This window comes from Pelecanus crispus, chromosome 2, assembly GCF_030463565.1.
Source record: "Pelecanus crispus isolate bPelCri1 chromosome 2, bPelCri1.pri, whole genome shotgun sequence".
NCBI classification, from domain to species: Eukaryota; Metazoa; Chordata; class Aves; order Pelecaniformes; family Pelecanidae; genus Pelecanus; species Pelecanus crispus.
In genome coordinates, this window is record NC_134644.1 from 160,485,060 (window position 1) to 160,500,129 (window position 15,070).

At 39.1% G+C, this 15,070-nt stretch overlaps 1 protein-coding gene across 1 annotated transcript in view; it reads right to left on the bottom strand.

The window, feature by feature from the left end:
• Positions 1 to 15,070, bottom strand: part of ENPP2 (ectonucleotide pyrophosphatase/phosphodiesterase 2) — a 53,649-nt gene that overhangs the window by 16,447 nt on the left and 22,132 nt on the right. The window contains exons 10-15 of the mRNA XM_009482943.2: positions 14,781 to 14,846; positions 13,997 to 14,069; positions 5,405 to 5,516; positions 3,918 to 4,043; positions 1,309 to 1,340; positions 370 to 497 (exon numbers count right to left, since the gene is read on the bottom strand). Coding sequence (XP_009481218.1) covers positions 370 to 497; positions 1,309 to 1,340; positions 3,918 to 4,043; positions 5,405 to 5,516; positions 13,997 to 14,069; positions 14,781 to 14,846 — 537 coding nt within the window. The remainder of the gene's footprint in view (positions 1 to 369; positions 498 to 1,308; positions 1,341 to 3,917; positions 4,044 to 5,404; positions 5,517 to 13,996; positions 14,070 to 14,780; positions 14,847 to 15,070) is intronic.

The window sequence follows — 15,070 nt, forward strand, 5'->3', positions numbered from 1 at the left end:
CTGGTCACATATGCCTTCCCTTCCTCCCATATTCCCTGCTTACTGGTTGGAATAAGCTTGCACCTCATCAAAAATCCTATCAGCTCCTGTACTTGAGCTGATCAGTCAAAATCTACACAGCTGCTTGAGGAAACCAGTCTGGGTTTCTACCCTCTATCCAGCTACTGATTTTCCCAAATTTTAGAACAATTTTGTGTTCTGAGCCACATTGCCCTGCAGCAACTGTGATTGAACCTCACCTGGAGTTCAAAACTCCTCTTGCTCACGGGGTAGAGGGACAGGATGCTGACAGGCAGGGCAATCCCGCATGTCTTGTTTCCTCAGAAAAAAAGGCTGAAAATCAGGATGGAAGCAAAAGCAAGAGTTTACCTTGCCACATGCCATTTGCGATCCACTAGTAAATGGACATCCTCAATTCTTCGGTTGTAAGCGTAGTGCAAGCGTTTAGGCAGGTGCTGTTTCAAGTAAGGCTTGAAGTGCTGGTCTGGCTTTCTACACTGAAAAATAAATGGTTCAAACGACACTGCTGACAGTTAGCTTAGACGCGCATAAAACCTTGAACTACAGAAATCAAGCTGTTAAGGTCATTATTGATGATGCCTTGAAAACAAAGTGTACATCTAGAGTACGTGGTCCAGCCCTTTCTGTGCTGTATTTACCTAAGACCAGGGCCCAGGGAGTCTTTCAAAGATGTATTTGGAAAGCTTCGTTCTCGTGACAGTCTTTTTGAAAGCATCATGCAAAACATCAGACTTGCTTAGCTCACAGATGAAGAATTTTATGCTAACTGGACCAAAGCTTAAGTTTCAGAGGAAAGCTGAATGCTCAAAATATATCTTATCTGCAGATATATTTAAAGCCATCTGGTTATAAAATGTGATTTTTTTTTAATCAGCTTTTATTTTAAACACTTTTTTCCCATTAAAAACAAAGTTATAGCTGAAGGCTATCAAATGAACTTTTTCAGCGTCTTCAAAGTGCTAGTAAAATATTTACCCTAAAAGATTACTTTCCATTTCTGAAAGAATGAATACATAGACTCAATTCAGGGAGTCAAGAGGATCAGGGAGATTCTGGCTCTGTACTGCCCAAAAAGGTTATAAAAGCTACTACAGCAGCAAACAGTGGAATTTATGACTAACATTAATCTGTACTCATGAAGGGGACCATTTAACACTCTTTATTCATGGTAATGGTTGGCTTTCATGCCTAAAGAGTGAGGAGAGAATGCTGAATAATGCTCCAAATTAAGATGTGAAGTGAGCAGTGCAGTATAAACAGGGGTACCTCCCAGTCCTAAATACTTACTGTAAGGTTGGCAACAATCACTTTAGGGTCATCTGTTAAGCAAAGGAAAAAAAAGACAAAAATAGAAAAGATGAACAATTTGCAGAAGAAAACACAAGGTAATAATGCAGTTTTACAGAAGCATTCTTCCTAAAAGTTGGCTGATCTTTACTCAAAGTACACTGTATATATCAGATAAGATATCCTGAATATGAACTAAAGTTTAACTGTATACCCTTTACTTAATGATATTTTAGTTGCTTAGGTAATGTTGCTCACTGTTTTATGATTTGGGCCTTAGCTTAATATTTATTCTATTTTGTGAAAACATATAATTTTGAGTCTTTTGACTGCTTTCCTTTAAAATAAAAAATCATCCCCAAACACAAAGAGTTTCCTTGAAAAATTATGAACGCATGTTTGAATGCAACAATGCACTTCCTTAGAAGCAGTAAGAGAAATATATAGCATTTTTTTGTCTCTTTTAACATTTTACATATTTCATAGGCTACTATGGAGTAAGTGAAAAGCCACAGTAAAATACGCTAGATATGTCTTTGGACTATTAAATGCACGTGCAAGATGTAGAAAGCCCAAAACAAGCAACAGTCCACACTAACTCTGCCTTCTTCCAGAGGCGGGGGGGTGAGCGGAGGGAAAGCATTTTTCAGTCCTGAGAGAAAAAACAGGCTAAGAGAAAATCTCAGGAAGCTAAAATCTCTTGCTTAACTATTATTGTTTTGGTTGCTTAAAGCACTATCTTGCTGAGCTTGAAATGAGCTCTACTGAATCTCAAAACACAAGCTATAGGCTTATCCATTGCAAAGGTGTGTCTGCAGGCCTTAAGGCAGTGTTATCAATAAGAAAATGGAGGAGGAATAAAAAAGCTGGTAATTTGCCATTTAAGGGGGCAAACCCCGGTTCTAAAACTGAGGACTATGCCTCCTTGTTCTATGGTCAAAGTGCTGATTTATAAGCAATAGCAAATATTCAAACAAGGAAGCTGTGGATAGAGGCCAAAAGAGGAAAATGGTATTGCGGGAGCACCAGTAGTATGACTCAGACGTCAGTCAGACTAGCTGATCTTCTTGGAAGAGATTGCAATTCATCCTCCAAAGAAAACTAATTTTTCTCAGCAATTTGGGAATTCAAGGGTTGAAAGATCTTTAAAAAAATCTTCTCAGAACTGAAATACAAGTTTTCAGTAGACTGTGAAGTGCAGGAATTCAGTCTTTATGCTAGTCTAGTAAGTTGTATCTACACACACGCTATTTGCAGCAGCTCTGTACACATTCATCCCATATTCCTAGAGCATAAATACCCAGATAACTTAGTTTCTAGTAAAATACATACATACTTAAATCAGTATCTAAGAAAATTTTACCACATTCTATTCTGGAAATCTTTAATCTTCAAAGATCAATTTTTTGTGAAATCTGTCCTCAACCAAAGTATATCTGAAGTGTTATGAGGGCTGTCCCAGCTATCTGATCATAGAATCATAGAATCATAGAATGCTTTGGGTTGGAAGGAACCTTTAGAGGTCATCTAGCCCAACCCCCCTGCAGTGACCAGGGACAGCTTTAACCAGATCAGGTTGCTCAGAGCCCCATCCAACCTGACCTTGATCTTCCCCTCTACCAGAGGTTATCATTCTTGTAGCATACACTGCAAAAACGTAGGTAGTTATGGTTAGTTTATGAGGTTCACAGTTTGCATGGTCGCTTAAACTGCTGGCAAAGCCAGGTCTGCCCTGGTATGCTGAACCAGAGCGGCCACAGTGCTGGTACAAGCCACGTCCTGGTACTGCTGCCCTGGAGGTAGTAGTCCACAGCGGAGCAGTAACGGGGCAGCTGGGTCTGTAACGCTTTAAATCACAGACTTAGCTTCACCAGAGGACTCCTGCCTGAGTCCTGAGTGCTCTCATCGAAGATCAGCTAATCTCAAACACCAAGTCAGGGCGAGTTTCTAACAGCATGGTACAAAAAAAGCAGCAAGTTTTACTGTCACCATTGGCCCTGAATGCATGCTCTACAGCTCCCTTATATCCTTCAACACCTCCAGCCTGTTGCTATTTAGCAACCCATGCTGCTTCTCATCTACGCCAAAGGTATGAAGAAGCTACTGAATTCAAAATTAACAATTCACTTTTTTTTCCATTAGCTCAGCAGAGGTACCAGACGCCTTTTTTAATATCCAATCCATGCAGTGTTGAGCTCCCTCAAGTCTCATCTTACTGGGGGTTGGGCTAGATGACCTCTAAAGGTCCCTTCCAACCCAAAGCCATTCTATGATTCTATGATCTTCATTGACGGAGGGGAGAAGTCTGTGAATAAACTCATGACACGTATGCTGCCATGTGAAACTAGCTTCAAGAGTTCCCACTTCTCCTTGCCATAAAAGGGGGGATTTCAACCCAGACTATTTCAGCCATCCACTTGACACAGCTCTGCCACTGTGGGATCTGTGAGCTACAGACTGGGAAGGTGGTGAGCAGCTGGTCTTTAGTGGGCTTCCCTCTGAATGTCCTGCCAACACACTGCAAACTTACACCCTTCATACAATGTCAGCCCAAGGAAGGGATGGAGTCTAGTTCTCAGGACATAAGGGGTACAATTAAATTAACTTACATTTTAGGTTATTGCTAGACCTAGGGCGAATTCGCCCTAAAGATCCAGGCAGCAAAATTATATCTTCCACATTAGTCAGGTAATTGCTTAAAAATTCAGTTCTTTCACAAGTAGTGTCTTCCATCCCTGCAGAAGGAAAATGCAAAATTAATCCAGCTTGAAAATAAACATGTTTTCCAAAACAGCACAGGAAGAGACCCCAAACAGCTTATGTGTTCTTTTCTTTTGGATGACTAATCTTGTTCCTTCCAGTCATCTAATTCCAACATCAGACACTGACAGGAGCCAAACTAGGGGTGATTTTAGCACTTGCCTACACAAGAGAAATGCCAGTCTCAACGTCGTAGAAACAATCACCACATACACCATGTGTGCACTGACACATCTCCAAACTAAGCTCATGGAAAAATCAAAGTCTGTTTCTAGTTTAGCGTACTACTTTGGGATTCTTTTTTTTTTTTTAAACAAAGGATTTTAAGAGAAGTTGCACACAAAAGGTATTGTCTGTTGGTGGTCTGTTCTAAGGCAGCTGCAGATAAACAATTCTCTCCTACAGCCATTTGTGGCGGGGAGGAATGTATTGCCAGTCACAGGCAGTTCTCAGCAAAAAACTGCCTCCCCTGGAAATCCTTCCTGCCCCTTACCCTTCTCTCCCCACAGCCAGAAAGGAGGCATATTCCATTTTATTGCTAATGTAGCAGTTCTTGTGACACTTTCATAAACAAAGATCTAAACAGAACAGGACCTTTGGTAGCATTGCTGAAAAGTTATGCAAAAATACATTTATCTCAAACATGGTCACATTTAGTAAAACTGTCTTTTTCTTTTTGTCTTTGCTAGTATTTACTATTTCTTCTATTACAAGGTTTCTTCTGATGTCTGAAAGAATGAGACTTACCAAATAGTATCTCTGCTTTTGGGTGACTCTCCATCTGACCCTGAAAGATCTTTTTACCATTTTCCTCCTTCCTCATTATTTTGATGACATTTTCCTTCCAAGCTGGACACAGTCCCTTACAGATATTCCACTCTTTCTCCTAGTAGGATAACTTGACCCACTAATTGCCATGGAAACGTCTAGCTCTAAAGTCATACTCCTCCTCTCATGGAAAGGAGAACAGTGCTACTAAATCATTTTCTTCCATAAAAACTGCCAAAAAGATTACTTTGGGCACATTATGGCCTTCCAATACATGCAAGGAGATATGCACTTGGATGTGATATCAAAAATGCCAAGCTTTGAAAAACTCTAAGTGGAGATTTGAATACCCAGATCCCTGTTATGAAAAAGAAGTGTCCTCCAATGACAATTAGCAGGCAAGCTGAGTGGCTAGTCTACACCGACTGGCTGGTTTGGGGGATTTAAACTATCAGAAAAAATCAGCACAAAAATATCTTAAACGGAACTTTCATTTAAGCCACCTATTATATGTACAGCTACATTGCTCAAGTGTTTATATACTGATAAAGAATATTGTTTATTTTACCATGATCACCAACAAAGATGACATTGACACATCGATGTAGTTTCAACTGTTTCAGTCCATCCATTAGTTGTCCTACTGTCTTGTCAATCTCTCTCAGGGGATTCACCATCATCTGTATAAATATGCAGAAAAGAAAAAAGTTAATTCTGTCATTGCAATGTTCCCACTTGTTCTACAAGTGGAGGTCCTTTGGCAAAACTCTGATAGGATAACCATCCAGGTCAGGAGGCAAAGCCTTGGCTGAGCTGTTACACCTACAACTATCATAGCATTTCCTTTCCTATATCCACACTGTGATTTCATCATGAGAAAGCCCTGCTGAGGTGCTGACACAAGACAGCAAAAGATCTTTATGGCTGATCGTAGGCCTCCCATGGACATGTGTACGTTTGGTAAAGCAAAGTATAGATAGTAGAAAAACACATGTAACTTTGGGGTTCAGTTTGTTTCTTATAGATAAATTGCAGTACTTTTAAAAGGCTATTTTATGTGAATGGTTTAGTCAAAACATGAACATGAAATGAAGCTTTGGACTTGGGATTCATATGCCAAGTCACTTAATGAAATTCACTTCAAAGGACATCTGATACTATGATGACAACATGCAAGTTGCTTGAGTAGCACATGGGTCTCAGGGGGAGCATTCTTCAGCTTCAAAGCCAGGCAGGCCCCAGAAGACATGGATAGAGTACTGTGATTTCTTCATTTAAGTTTCCTTTTCATTAAGAAACACAACAGAAAACACCAAGACACGTTCACAGGATTGTGTTTTCAGCTATTTTTTCAACATTTTTTACCAGATGGTACAGAGAAGGGAAACATTTTAAAGCAAGATTTTAGGCAGAGGACTGAGATTTTGTTTTGCTTTTGAGAAGAAAACATTTCTTGTCACTATATGCCAACTTCCTCCTCACTTGTCTGTTTGATTTGGCTGGTCCAAGCATCCACAACAAAATATCATCCCAGTGAGAAGCACAATGCTAAAAATTTTGGATGAGAAAAAATTATATTTTGGCAGAATTTTCTGAGAAGAAAAAAAAAACAACAAAACACCATGTTAGTGTGACCCAGAAAGAGATGTTTCAGAAATTCTCCCTCTACCTGAGTCATTAAGGAATGGATGTTAAACAAGTCTGATAGGTTATAAGATGAGACAGGAAATGTCATCTCCCATGTGGCACAATAAATACATGAAGAAGCGGCTCATGAGGGATGGAATCATGGTGGGAAACAGGAGGAACAGTTTCTGCAACACATGGAATTGGTTCAGACGAAGGGTGAAATTTTGAAGTATTTTAATTCCGGAAAGCCTAAGTAGTCGGTTTAGTTAAAACTTTGAAACATTTCGAGTTTAGAATAAAAGAAAATTTTCTTTTTCAGCATTCTTCCACTCTCAAATACAAAGAATTTCTTCAACGAATGGGAATTCCATTTTTATGAGAGTCTATTTGGATAACATCAATCATATAAAGAATACAACTTTTATTCAGAATCCAAAGCTTATTCAAGGAAGCTGGAAATCCAGATGGATTTCCCATTAATATTTACTTTTGTCACCAGGCTTGAGGTTTCTTTAAAAAAGAAAAAAAAAAGGCAACAATTTTTCCAGAGATTTCAAGGATTCATGAGTGATGGTAATTTTGTTCACCTCTTCACCAATTTAATCTTTAAAACTGCAGAGATATTTCTGAAACTGTAGGAAAGTCAATATAAATGAAAAATCCTGTTTTTAAAAGAAACAAAAAACTCACACAGAAAACCACAAAAAAAAAAAAAAACCCCTTCAACTTTGCAGTTTTAACTACTCAACAGTGTTCAAAGCAGCTCTTAGAAAGGCCCTCACCAATATTTCTTCATCTCATTGCATTCTGTCTCTCTTCAATTTTTAAATTCAGCTATCCTTTATTATTCTATATGACGCTGGTGTTTCCCCAAATGGTCTTTGCAGTCTAAGGCTGGCTGTAGGTGGCATATTCAGGCAAGGATTTTTTGTGTGGATGTGCTTTTACAGCTCATGTTCTTTCCCAGATGCAACTTCCAAAGAGTTATTGGTAATCAGATAAAACTCTTTCATATACCTTTCTTCACCTAATACGTTGATATCAAGACTTTGGAAGGCTATATAGAAACATTTTATCTTTGAAGATACATGGATCTCTAAGATGGTGCTAAAATAAAGAGTTGGTACTATTGGGAAAGCAATGGGTATGGGATCTGAGACATACAGACCACAGCTGGATTCTCTCCTGAGTTTTCCCTTAGAAGAAGCTTGATTAGAAGGAAGAAGGAATTTCACTTTATCCACTTTCACTATATTACATTGCTCTCAAACAGCAAAGATTAACTTGCAGATATGATGGGAACTATTGTTTAACATTAGGATTTTTTTTTCTGAAATAATAGTGAAAAATTTTCACAGTTTACTTATAACAAAGAGTTCTTTAGGGATAAGTTTGGATGACCTTTTCATCTAGAGAAAGGAAGGAAAAAAACGCAGAGAGTCACATATGCTCACATCAGTAGGAATGTTATAAGCTATCTGCTATACTTCATGCCAGAAGGGTATAACTTGGAATGGCAAATTAATGAGTAATAGCAATATCATCCATAGCAGTTATCAGTTGTCCTCTCAGGTAAATCTGTGTTAAAAGTTCTCTGGAAAATTCCTGTTTTCTTATACCTGATAATTTTTTTGCATGTCCCTGTCTGCCATGTCTTTACACTTGAAGAATTGGTTTCAAAATAACTGTTTTAAGTTGAATCATGCAACAAGTCAAAAAACACCCTCACAAAAAAGCTAGAGAAGATTGTTTAGAGCCTCTTGTAGGGTACAGTGGAGTGTAAAGGCTTTTGTTTAAAGCCTAAAGGAGAAATATTTAGGCTGTTTATTTGAAGAGTGTTTGAATTATTTAGTTAAATTTCTGAAACAAAAATAATACTGAAGCGGTCTATAACCCCTCCCCATGTGTTAGTGCCAGGTAGAGAAAGACAGTACACTAAGGAATACCCTTTTCCTCCACTTGCACCTTTTCCTAGTAAAGCAATTTCTATTGACCTTTTTCTCATGAAAATAGACTGCACGAATTCTATTGCAAATACAGTATTCAGAAATCATGTAATCAAGAATCCTCTACCCTCCAAAGTCACAAACTGGCTTTAAAATGTATATTTTTTTTACAACAACTTTTTAAAGTTCTTTCCTTTTTAGATGTTATGAGTCACATTTTCAGGACTTTTCCACAACCACGATGACTAGACACAGAATCTCAAATAATTACCAGGCTCCCAAGAGCTGGGGAGTTAAGGAGGCTACAACATATTGCAGAATTTGTAATAGCTCAGAAGGGTTAGCAACACTGGTAGGGTCTTCCCAGGGATTTATCTAACATTGCCTCCAGCTGATGGCTGGATTTAAAAATAAAAAGAGATTATAAAAATTACTTTCCCTAACGCAAACAGAGTCTGAAACAAGAAAAACATAGCTCCCAGAAGAGTTGGTCTGGTTTGGCTGCTTTCCTTTTGGTCCTTCAGTACATTTATAGAAGTTTTGTCTGCAAAATCCCAACCTGAAGTATGGAGTGAACTCCCAATTTGAAAAAAGTAAAGCTAGAGTAGTGCCTAAAAAGTGGCACTTCCATCATAAAATTTTGGAACGTATGTAAACTTACTTTCTTCCGACGAGCTTCCGCAGCATATTGATCCACTCTATGTACTTTTCTTCTTCTTTTCTTTGGAGCTGCAACTGGTCTTTCCTGTCTCCTCTTAGGAGGAAGCTTTCTCTTAGGTCTCTTGGGCGGAGTAAGAGGGGAGCCATAACTACTCTCCTGTACTGGCAGGGAGAGATGTCTGGACTCAGAAAAAAAGCCTGTCTCGACTCACATCAGATAGTAAAGCTACCTGTGCCAGCTAATTCTGAAGCATAAATACTGTGGCCTTTTCAAAAATTCTGGCATTTGGACAATTTAGGATCTGTCTCTCTTTAAGGAGGAATCCACCAAATTGTACTGAAAGCAGAACAGCAGTTATGAGAGCAGACAGCATCAAAGCAAATGAAATTGGTGTTTCAGAAGATAGGTGGGGCTTCTGGTTTTGAAAATACATAGTTATGTGGGGTTTTTTATTGATCAAATATTAATCCATTAATATTATCAAAATCTAAGTAAACTTCATTTCAATTTACATAAAATTCATTGCATACAATTTAATAAGTGTCTGGGGTAGAGTGCTGGTGGAAACGCAACACCTCACTTGGATGATGGTTCAGGTATGAGTACTAGAAACTGTCCAGTCCAAACGGCTTTCTGCAAGGCTTCCCACACCCACTTTCTGGCTGAATCAGTGATGCCAGGTACCTTCATCAGTATCATTAGCAGGTGCCACGATTGTGTGCCAGGCCACACACCCCACTGAAATCACCAGAACCCCACTAGCCACTATTTGGGGACTGCAGGTCTGCAGGACAGAGCTACGAAGGTGAGACTCGGTTAGCATGGAGCTAGTACCCTTCAAATCAGCTAGGCAGGGCATACTTATTAGTGGCAGCGCATCAGAAAGCTGCACTGCTACCTGCCTTATTACCAGCTTTATGGGCAATTTGAGAATTTAATATCCTAGCACTTTCAGTATGGCATCTTGTTGGGTAATATTGTTCATAAATGTACAAATACTACCTGAGATAAGCTTACAGAAGGGAAAAAATTTTTTAAGACATAACTGGAAAAACTACTATCCCATTAATCAGCCTGCTCATAATTTTAAACTGTACCACGCTCACTGACTTTAACGCAAGTAGCAGGCTCTTGGCACTGCTTGGGATTTCGTGTGAAGTGCTGGTAGATGACGCCTACTGGGAAATAGTAACTACGATATGCTGCGTATAATGGAGCACGCTGAGTGGGCTTGAGAAGAGTCGGAGATTTAGGATGATATTTAACTTCTGTGTACTTAGGCAGCTTCTCACAGTTGTTCAGTTACAGAGCTATGTAAACAAGGAAGGGAAGGAAGGGGATGTTACCATCTGCCATGCTGTTTCATTGCTTCCAAGGCAAGCAGCTGGAAAGGAGATTCTAGTCCAGTCTCATTCGTCTCTCTCCAGAAAGGCATTTTAATAAAGCAGCACCAGAGTTTTCTGTTTTAAAAACGCTTCAAGCTTTGTGCAGTCCTGATGAGAGGAGCGGCAGGGAAAGGAAGGATTCTCGTTTTACTGTCTCTGAATTGGCTCAGACAGAGCTCCACGATGCAAGAAACACGCGAGCGCAGGAGACCCAGGTCTGAACACTGAAAATGGCCGTCTCACGACAGCATGTTAGAGGAGCAGCAGGAACGGCTTAGCAGTGCCAGATTTTGACGTGTTTTAGAGCTCTTACGGTAGCATATTTCTAGAGGGTTTGTTTTTTTTTTAAAGATAGCTTGGAGGGGGAAAAAAAAAAAAGCCAAGTTCTTATTAACCAGCCAAATCTTAGTCTTGCTTGAGAAGAGTCAGAACAGAGTTACGGAGGAGGGAAACGAATCCCTCCCTGCTTACAGAAGGGAACTGTAACATCACAAGGGTAACTAGCCAGCCAAAGCTCTGCTTCTTGACCCGGACGGACCAACCTACCAGAGTTCAACTGCAGAAGCACAGAGGGAAAGAAAAAAAATATGCAGAAGTAAATCAAGAGCAAGCACATATTTGATAAGTCCCGTAACTACTCCTGGAAATGTAATGGAATCCACTAAAATACTTCCTAAGAAGTTTATTCATGTCCCACAAAAAAACCCCAAACCCAAAGGCAAAAAAAAAACCCCTCCAAAACCTAGACAACCAACTCATTTACACTGAAATTCATAATGTTAGAGGACATGCAAAGTTACACTAGCGGACACTGGCCATAATCTGTACTCCATTTATATCAGCAACACTGGCAATTCACCAATAAAGCTTAAGTGTATCTAAGTCCCTTTATTTCTAGCTTTTAAGACACTCTGCACATAGGCTGTTGTGCATGTCCTGTGAAGCTCTGAGTGCCACAAGCCTAGAAGCTGAAAATTATCAGTCATGGATGCCATTAGTCCTTAAAGGCAATAAATTTAAAATACATTTAGAACACCATGTGGCATAAGAAACTCTAGTAAACACCCACTTTACTGTAATGGACATTTGTAGGATTTGGCGGTTTTCAAGGTGTATTCCTCGAACTACAAAATGCAGCAAGAAAAACTCAGTGTAAAATCTTCAGTCTTCAAAAGAAGAAATCAGAAGCCAATCTTAAATATAACACAGAATTGTTAAGAGCTTGTTTTCAGGCATTATTGTTTGGCTGAGCTGCCTTTGCATGAAAAAAATGAAGTGGTCAGAACTACTCCAACTGCCTAACTGCCGCCAGCTGTATACAAGAAAAGAATGATTTCACGGGGAGGTCATGCTCTCGGTATCAAGCAAGCAGCTGAAAGGGATCCCTTTGAGGACTTTCTTCCCAGCTGATTTATGTATATTTCATAGCTCCTAAAAATTATATTGAAAACAGTGTCAAGAGAAACAATATAAAATAATTCCTGGCTTTTCCATCCTGAAACCAGGCCCCCAGCAAATCTTAGCATCTGTATACTTACACAGCTGTATTCATTTATTTAAATTTCCATTCACAAAGTTATGGCCACTGTTTGAACTGCAAACCCATACATCCTCATCTCCTAACTTGTCTGTTCTCAATTTGCTAAAAATCAGTTTCATGCTCTTCTTGTGTTTAACACAAATGGCATAAATCAATTTATTTGTAAAACTTTCATAAGCTATTAATTCACACTTATTAAGAGCCTAAGCTTTGCCTTACAGTTAGACATCAGCCTTCAGATAACTATTTAGAAGTACCCCCAAATAATAAGAGCCTTTGGGATCTTTTTGCTTTTATAATGGCTTTTCCTGTGATGATATAATTACACTTCACTTTTTAGACACTTATAAATAACCAGAAACTAGATTACCACATTGGATGCTAAACTGGTTTGTTAAAGACTAGAATTTAAAGAACAAATTCAATGTCATCATCTTCATATTCTACTTTAAATCCATGGGAAGAGGCCCACAACTTTGTTCAGAAGGAAGTGGTTGTCTACAGATAAATAAAGTTAGAGTTGTCAGTCATAAGCCACACCCAATATTTGTAACACTTCAATAAGAGGAACTATAAAGCATCATTGAGTAATATATCCTTGAATCAGAGAGCTCTTATTATCGATATGTTGCTTTACTGAGTCAAACCTCTCTCCTGTTCTGAGCCAAATGACAACATGGAGACATACCAATGCCTGTCAATTTAGCAAGGGTGCTGGTAGATTTTAACCACTGCTTATCCAGAAAAAAAGACTACTTCTTCCTATCCAGCATGATGTTTCAGTGCTGGTTTGGAATAATTCCTCACACCCGCTGCTCTGGGACCATGGCTCATCCCCACCAGGGATGCTACCCACAGGAAGTTCATAACCGCTGCAAACTTTATTTAAACAGCCCAAATAACTCAAGCATATTAAAAAAGATTAATGCTGCTTCTCTTTGCTCTCTCCTCCACTAGAGAACAGGTATCAGATATATTGTATACTTGTATACTAAACAAGTAGGAAACTACCACTGGGTACCTGGCTGCTGGGGGTGGTTTGTATTACCTTCCCAAGGGCAGGTATCTGATACACTCCTCAGTTTTTGAAGATGTGCAAACATTTGTTTACTCTTTAAAAAGGATGTATAAAAACTCCTGAAGTCTTGTGATGGCAATCTGCAGGTATACATTTGCACTGAAACTAGGGGACCTTTGCCAGACGTCAGAGATCATGAGAGATGCCAGATCCCAGCCACCCGAAGTAGCAGGATATCTGGGTGCAGAATTTACTTTCTCTCCCCACAAATCCCAGGCAAATGCATAGTCTTTAAGTTCTTGTCACCTGGACAGTGTTGGCAGGGAAACAGTACTCACCAGTCCCAGCCAGCTACCCAAAGCTCAAACAAGGGGTTAACTACTGTAGGTTTTTGCACATAATTTTTCATTAAAATACCTTATAGTGCTTCAAAACTTTTTCCAAACTCAGCAGTCCGGTCCTGAGGGAACAGTACTGGCAAAGCTTTCTGAACCCCTGTAGGCCCTATATGAAACTGGAAATAGCAGCTTTTTACCGTTCACAACAGACTGGCATTATTACTTTAGCTACTGCAGGCTGTCAGCTTTAAAGAAAGCTTTTTGTTCTCTGCATTTTTCCTCAATATTTTCTGCATTATATTTTTACTACTTTTAAAAAGGATAAATTGTTTGAGGAAAGTTGTATTATGCTGTTGCACCCAAGTATACTCCTGTCTTTGCCCAATAAATCTTTCCATTTGCATTATCTTATGACACAGAGAAACAGCATCCTGAAAGGCACAGGCAGTTCCTTCTCTCAGAAGTGAATCTCACATGATAAATCCTTATGACAATAACTTTGCTTTCTCTGGCAGCTGGGAAGCATTCTGCAGAAACGGGTGAAAAGGAAGTTGCTAAAAATGTTACTCCTGAGCAGTGGCAATTATTCCAAAAATGTATTTGAGCCACGTGCTTTTTCTGCAGAATAAAAATCTATACTAACCTCTGAGTTGAAAGGACCATATCTGTGGCCAGCAGCATCTGGTTGTTCAGAGTAGAAAGCATAAACATAAGGCCTGAAAGAAAGAAAGAAAGGTCTTGTTCAGGATAGCTTTCCTTCGACAACAACAAAAAACCCCTGGGCCTGTTAGGTCAAGCCAAATCAAGTCAACCTTCCAATGAGAGTTGGCTTTATGGAAAAAGAGCTCTTTCGCAGTCATGTTTCCATGGTATGATTAAGCAATTAGTTGTTCTACAGTTTTATTAAATCCGAGAGCACATGCAGGGAGGCACATGGGGTACCATCTGAGGACACATGCTCTTTCTAAGTCTTGTAGGAGAGATCCCAACAGCAGCTTGCCTGAGCTTTGCAGCCAGCAGCATGTGGGAACCTGTGTACTAAAAAATACTCCTAATTAAAGTCTTAACATTTTCCCAGTCCTCAGGGTCCAGTTCTGCAACTGCCATTGCCTGTAAGGTTGTTAAACTATATTAGACTCCGTAGGATAAGAACAATCCAAGTTAATCCATGTAACTAAATGCTTCTTGATAAGATATAAATTCATACGATACATTTATTGATAAGAATCAAAATGCTGATGGTTAAGGGCTGAACAAACAAACAAAAAAGCCCCAAACACCAACCCCCAACAAATCCTTAAATCAGTGAAAGTATGTAACAGACAAAAATAAGTTTTAGAACTAAATTTCCCCTTGCTTTTCCAGCTAATTTTAGGGAGAAGACAAGCTAGCAGTTATCCAACAGCAGATGACAGTAAGTGAATTACCTTTCATTGTCTGGAAGTGTTAGCCACTGCAATATTGTTAATATTCTGCGCTCATGGGGGATGACACTGGACCACAAAATACAAAAAGGTATCTTATTATCATAAAATACAGAAAACATCAACAAAACCTTGCTATGAACTGATTCTAACATGATTAAAAATCAATCATAATAACATAATTTGCTTTCAGTATGCTGTATCTTCTTTCTTGCTTGATACTGATTCTTATTTTGCAAACAGAATCACCTCAGATCTCCTGGATGTCCACATACATTAAAAGTTTGTAACTG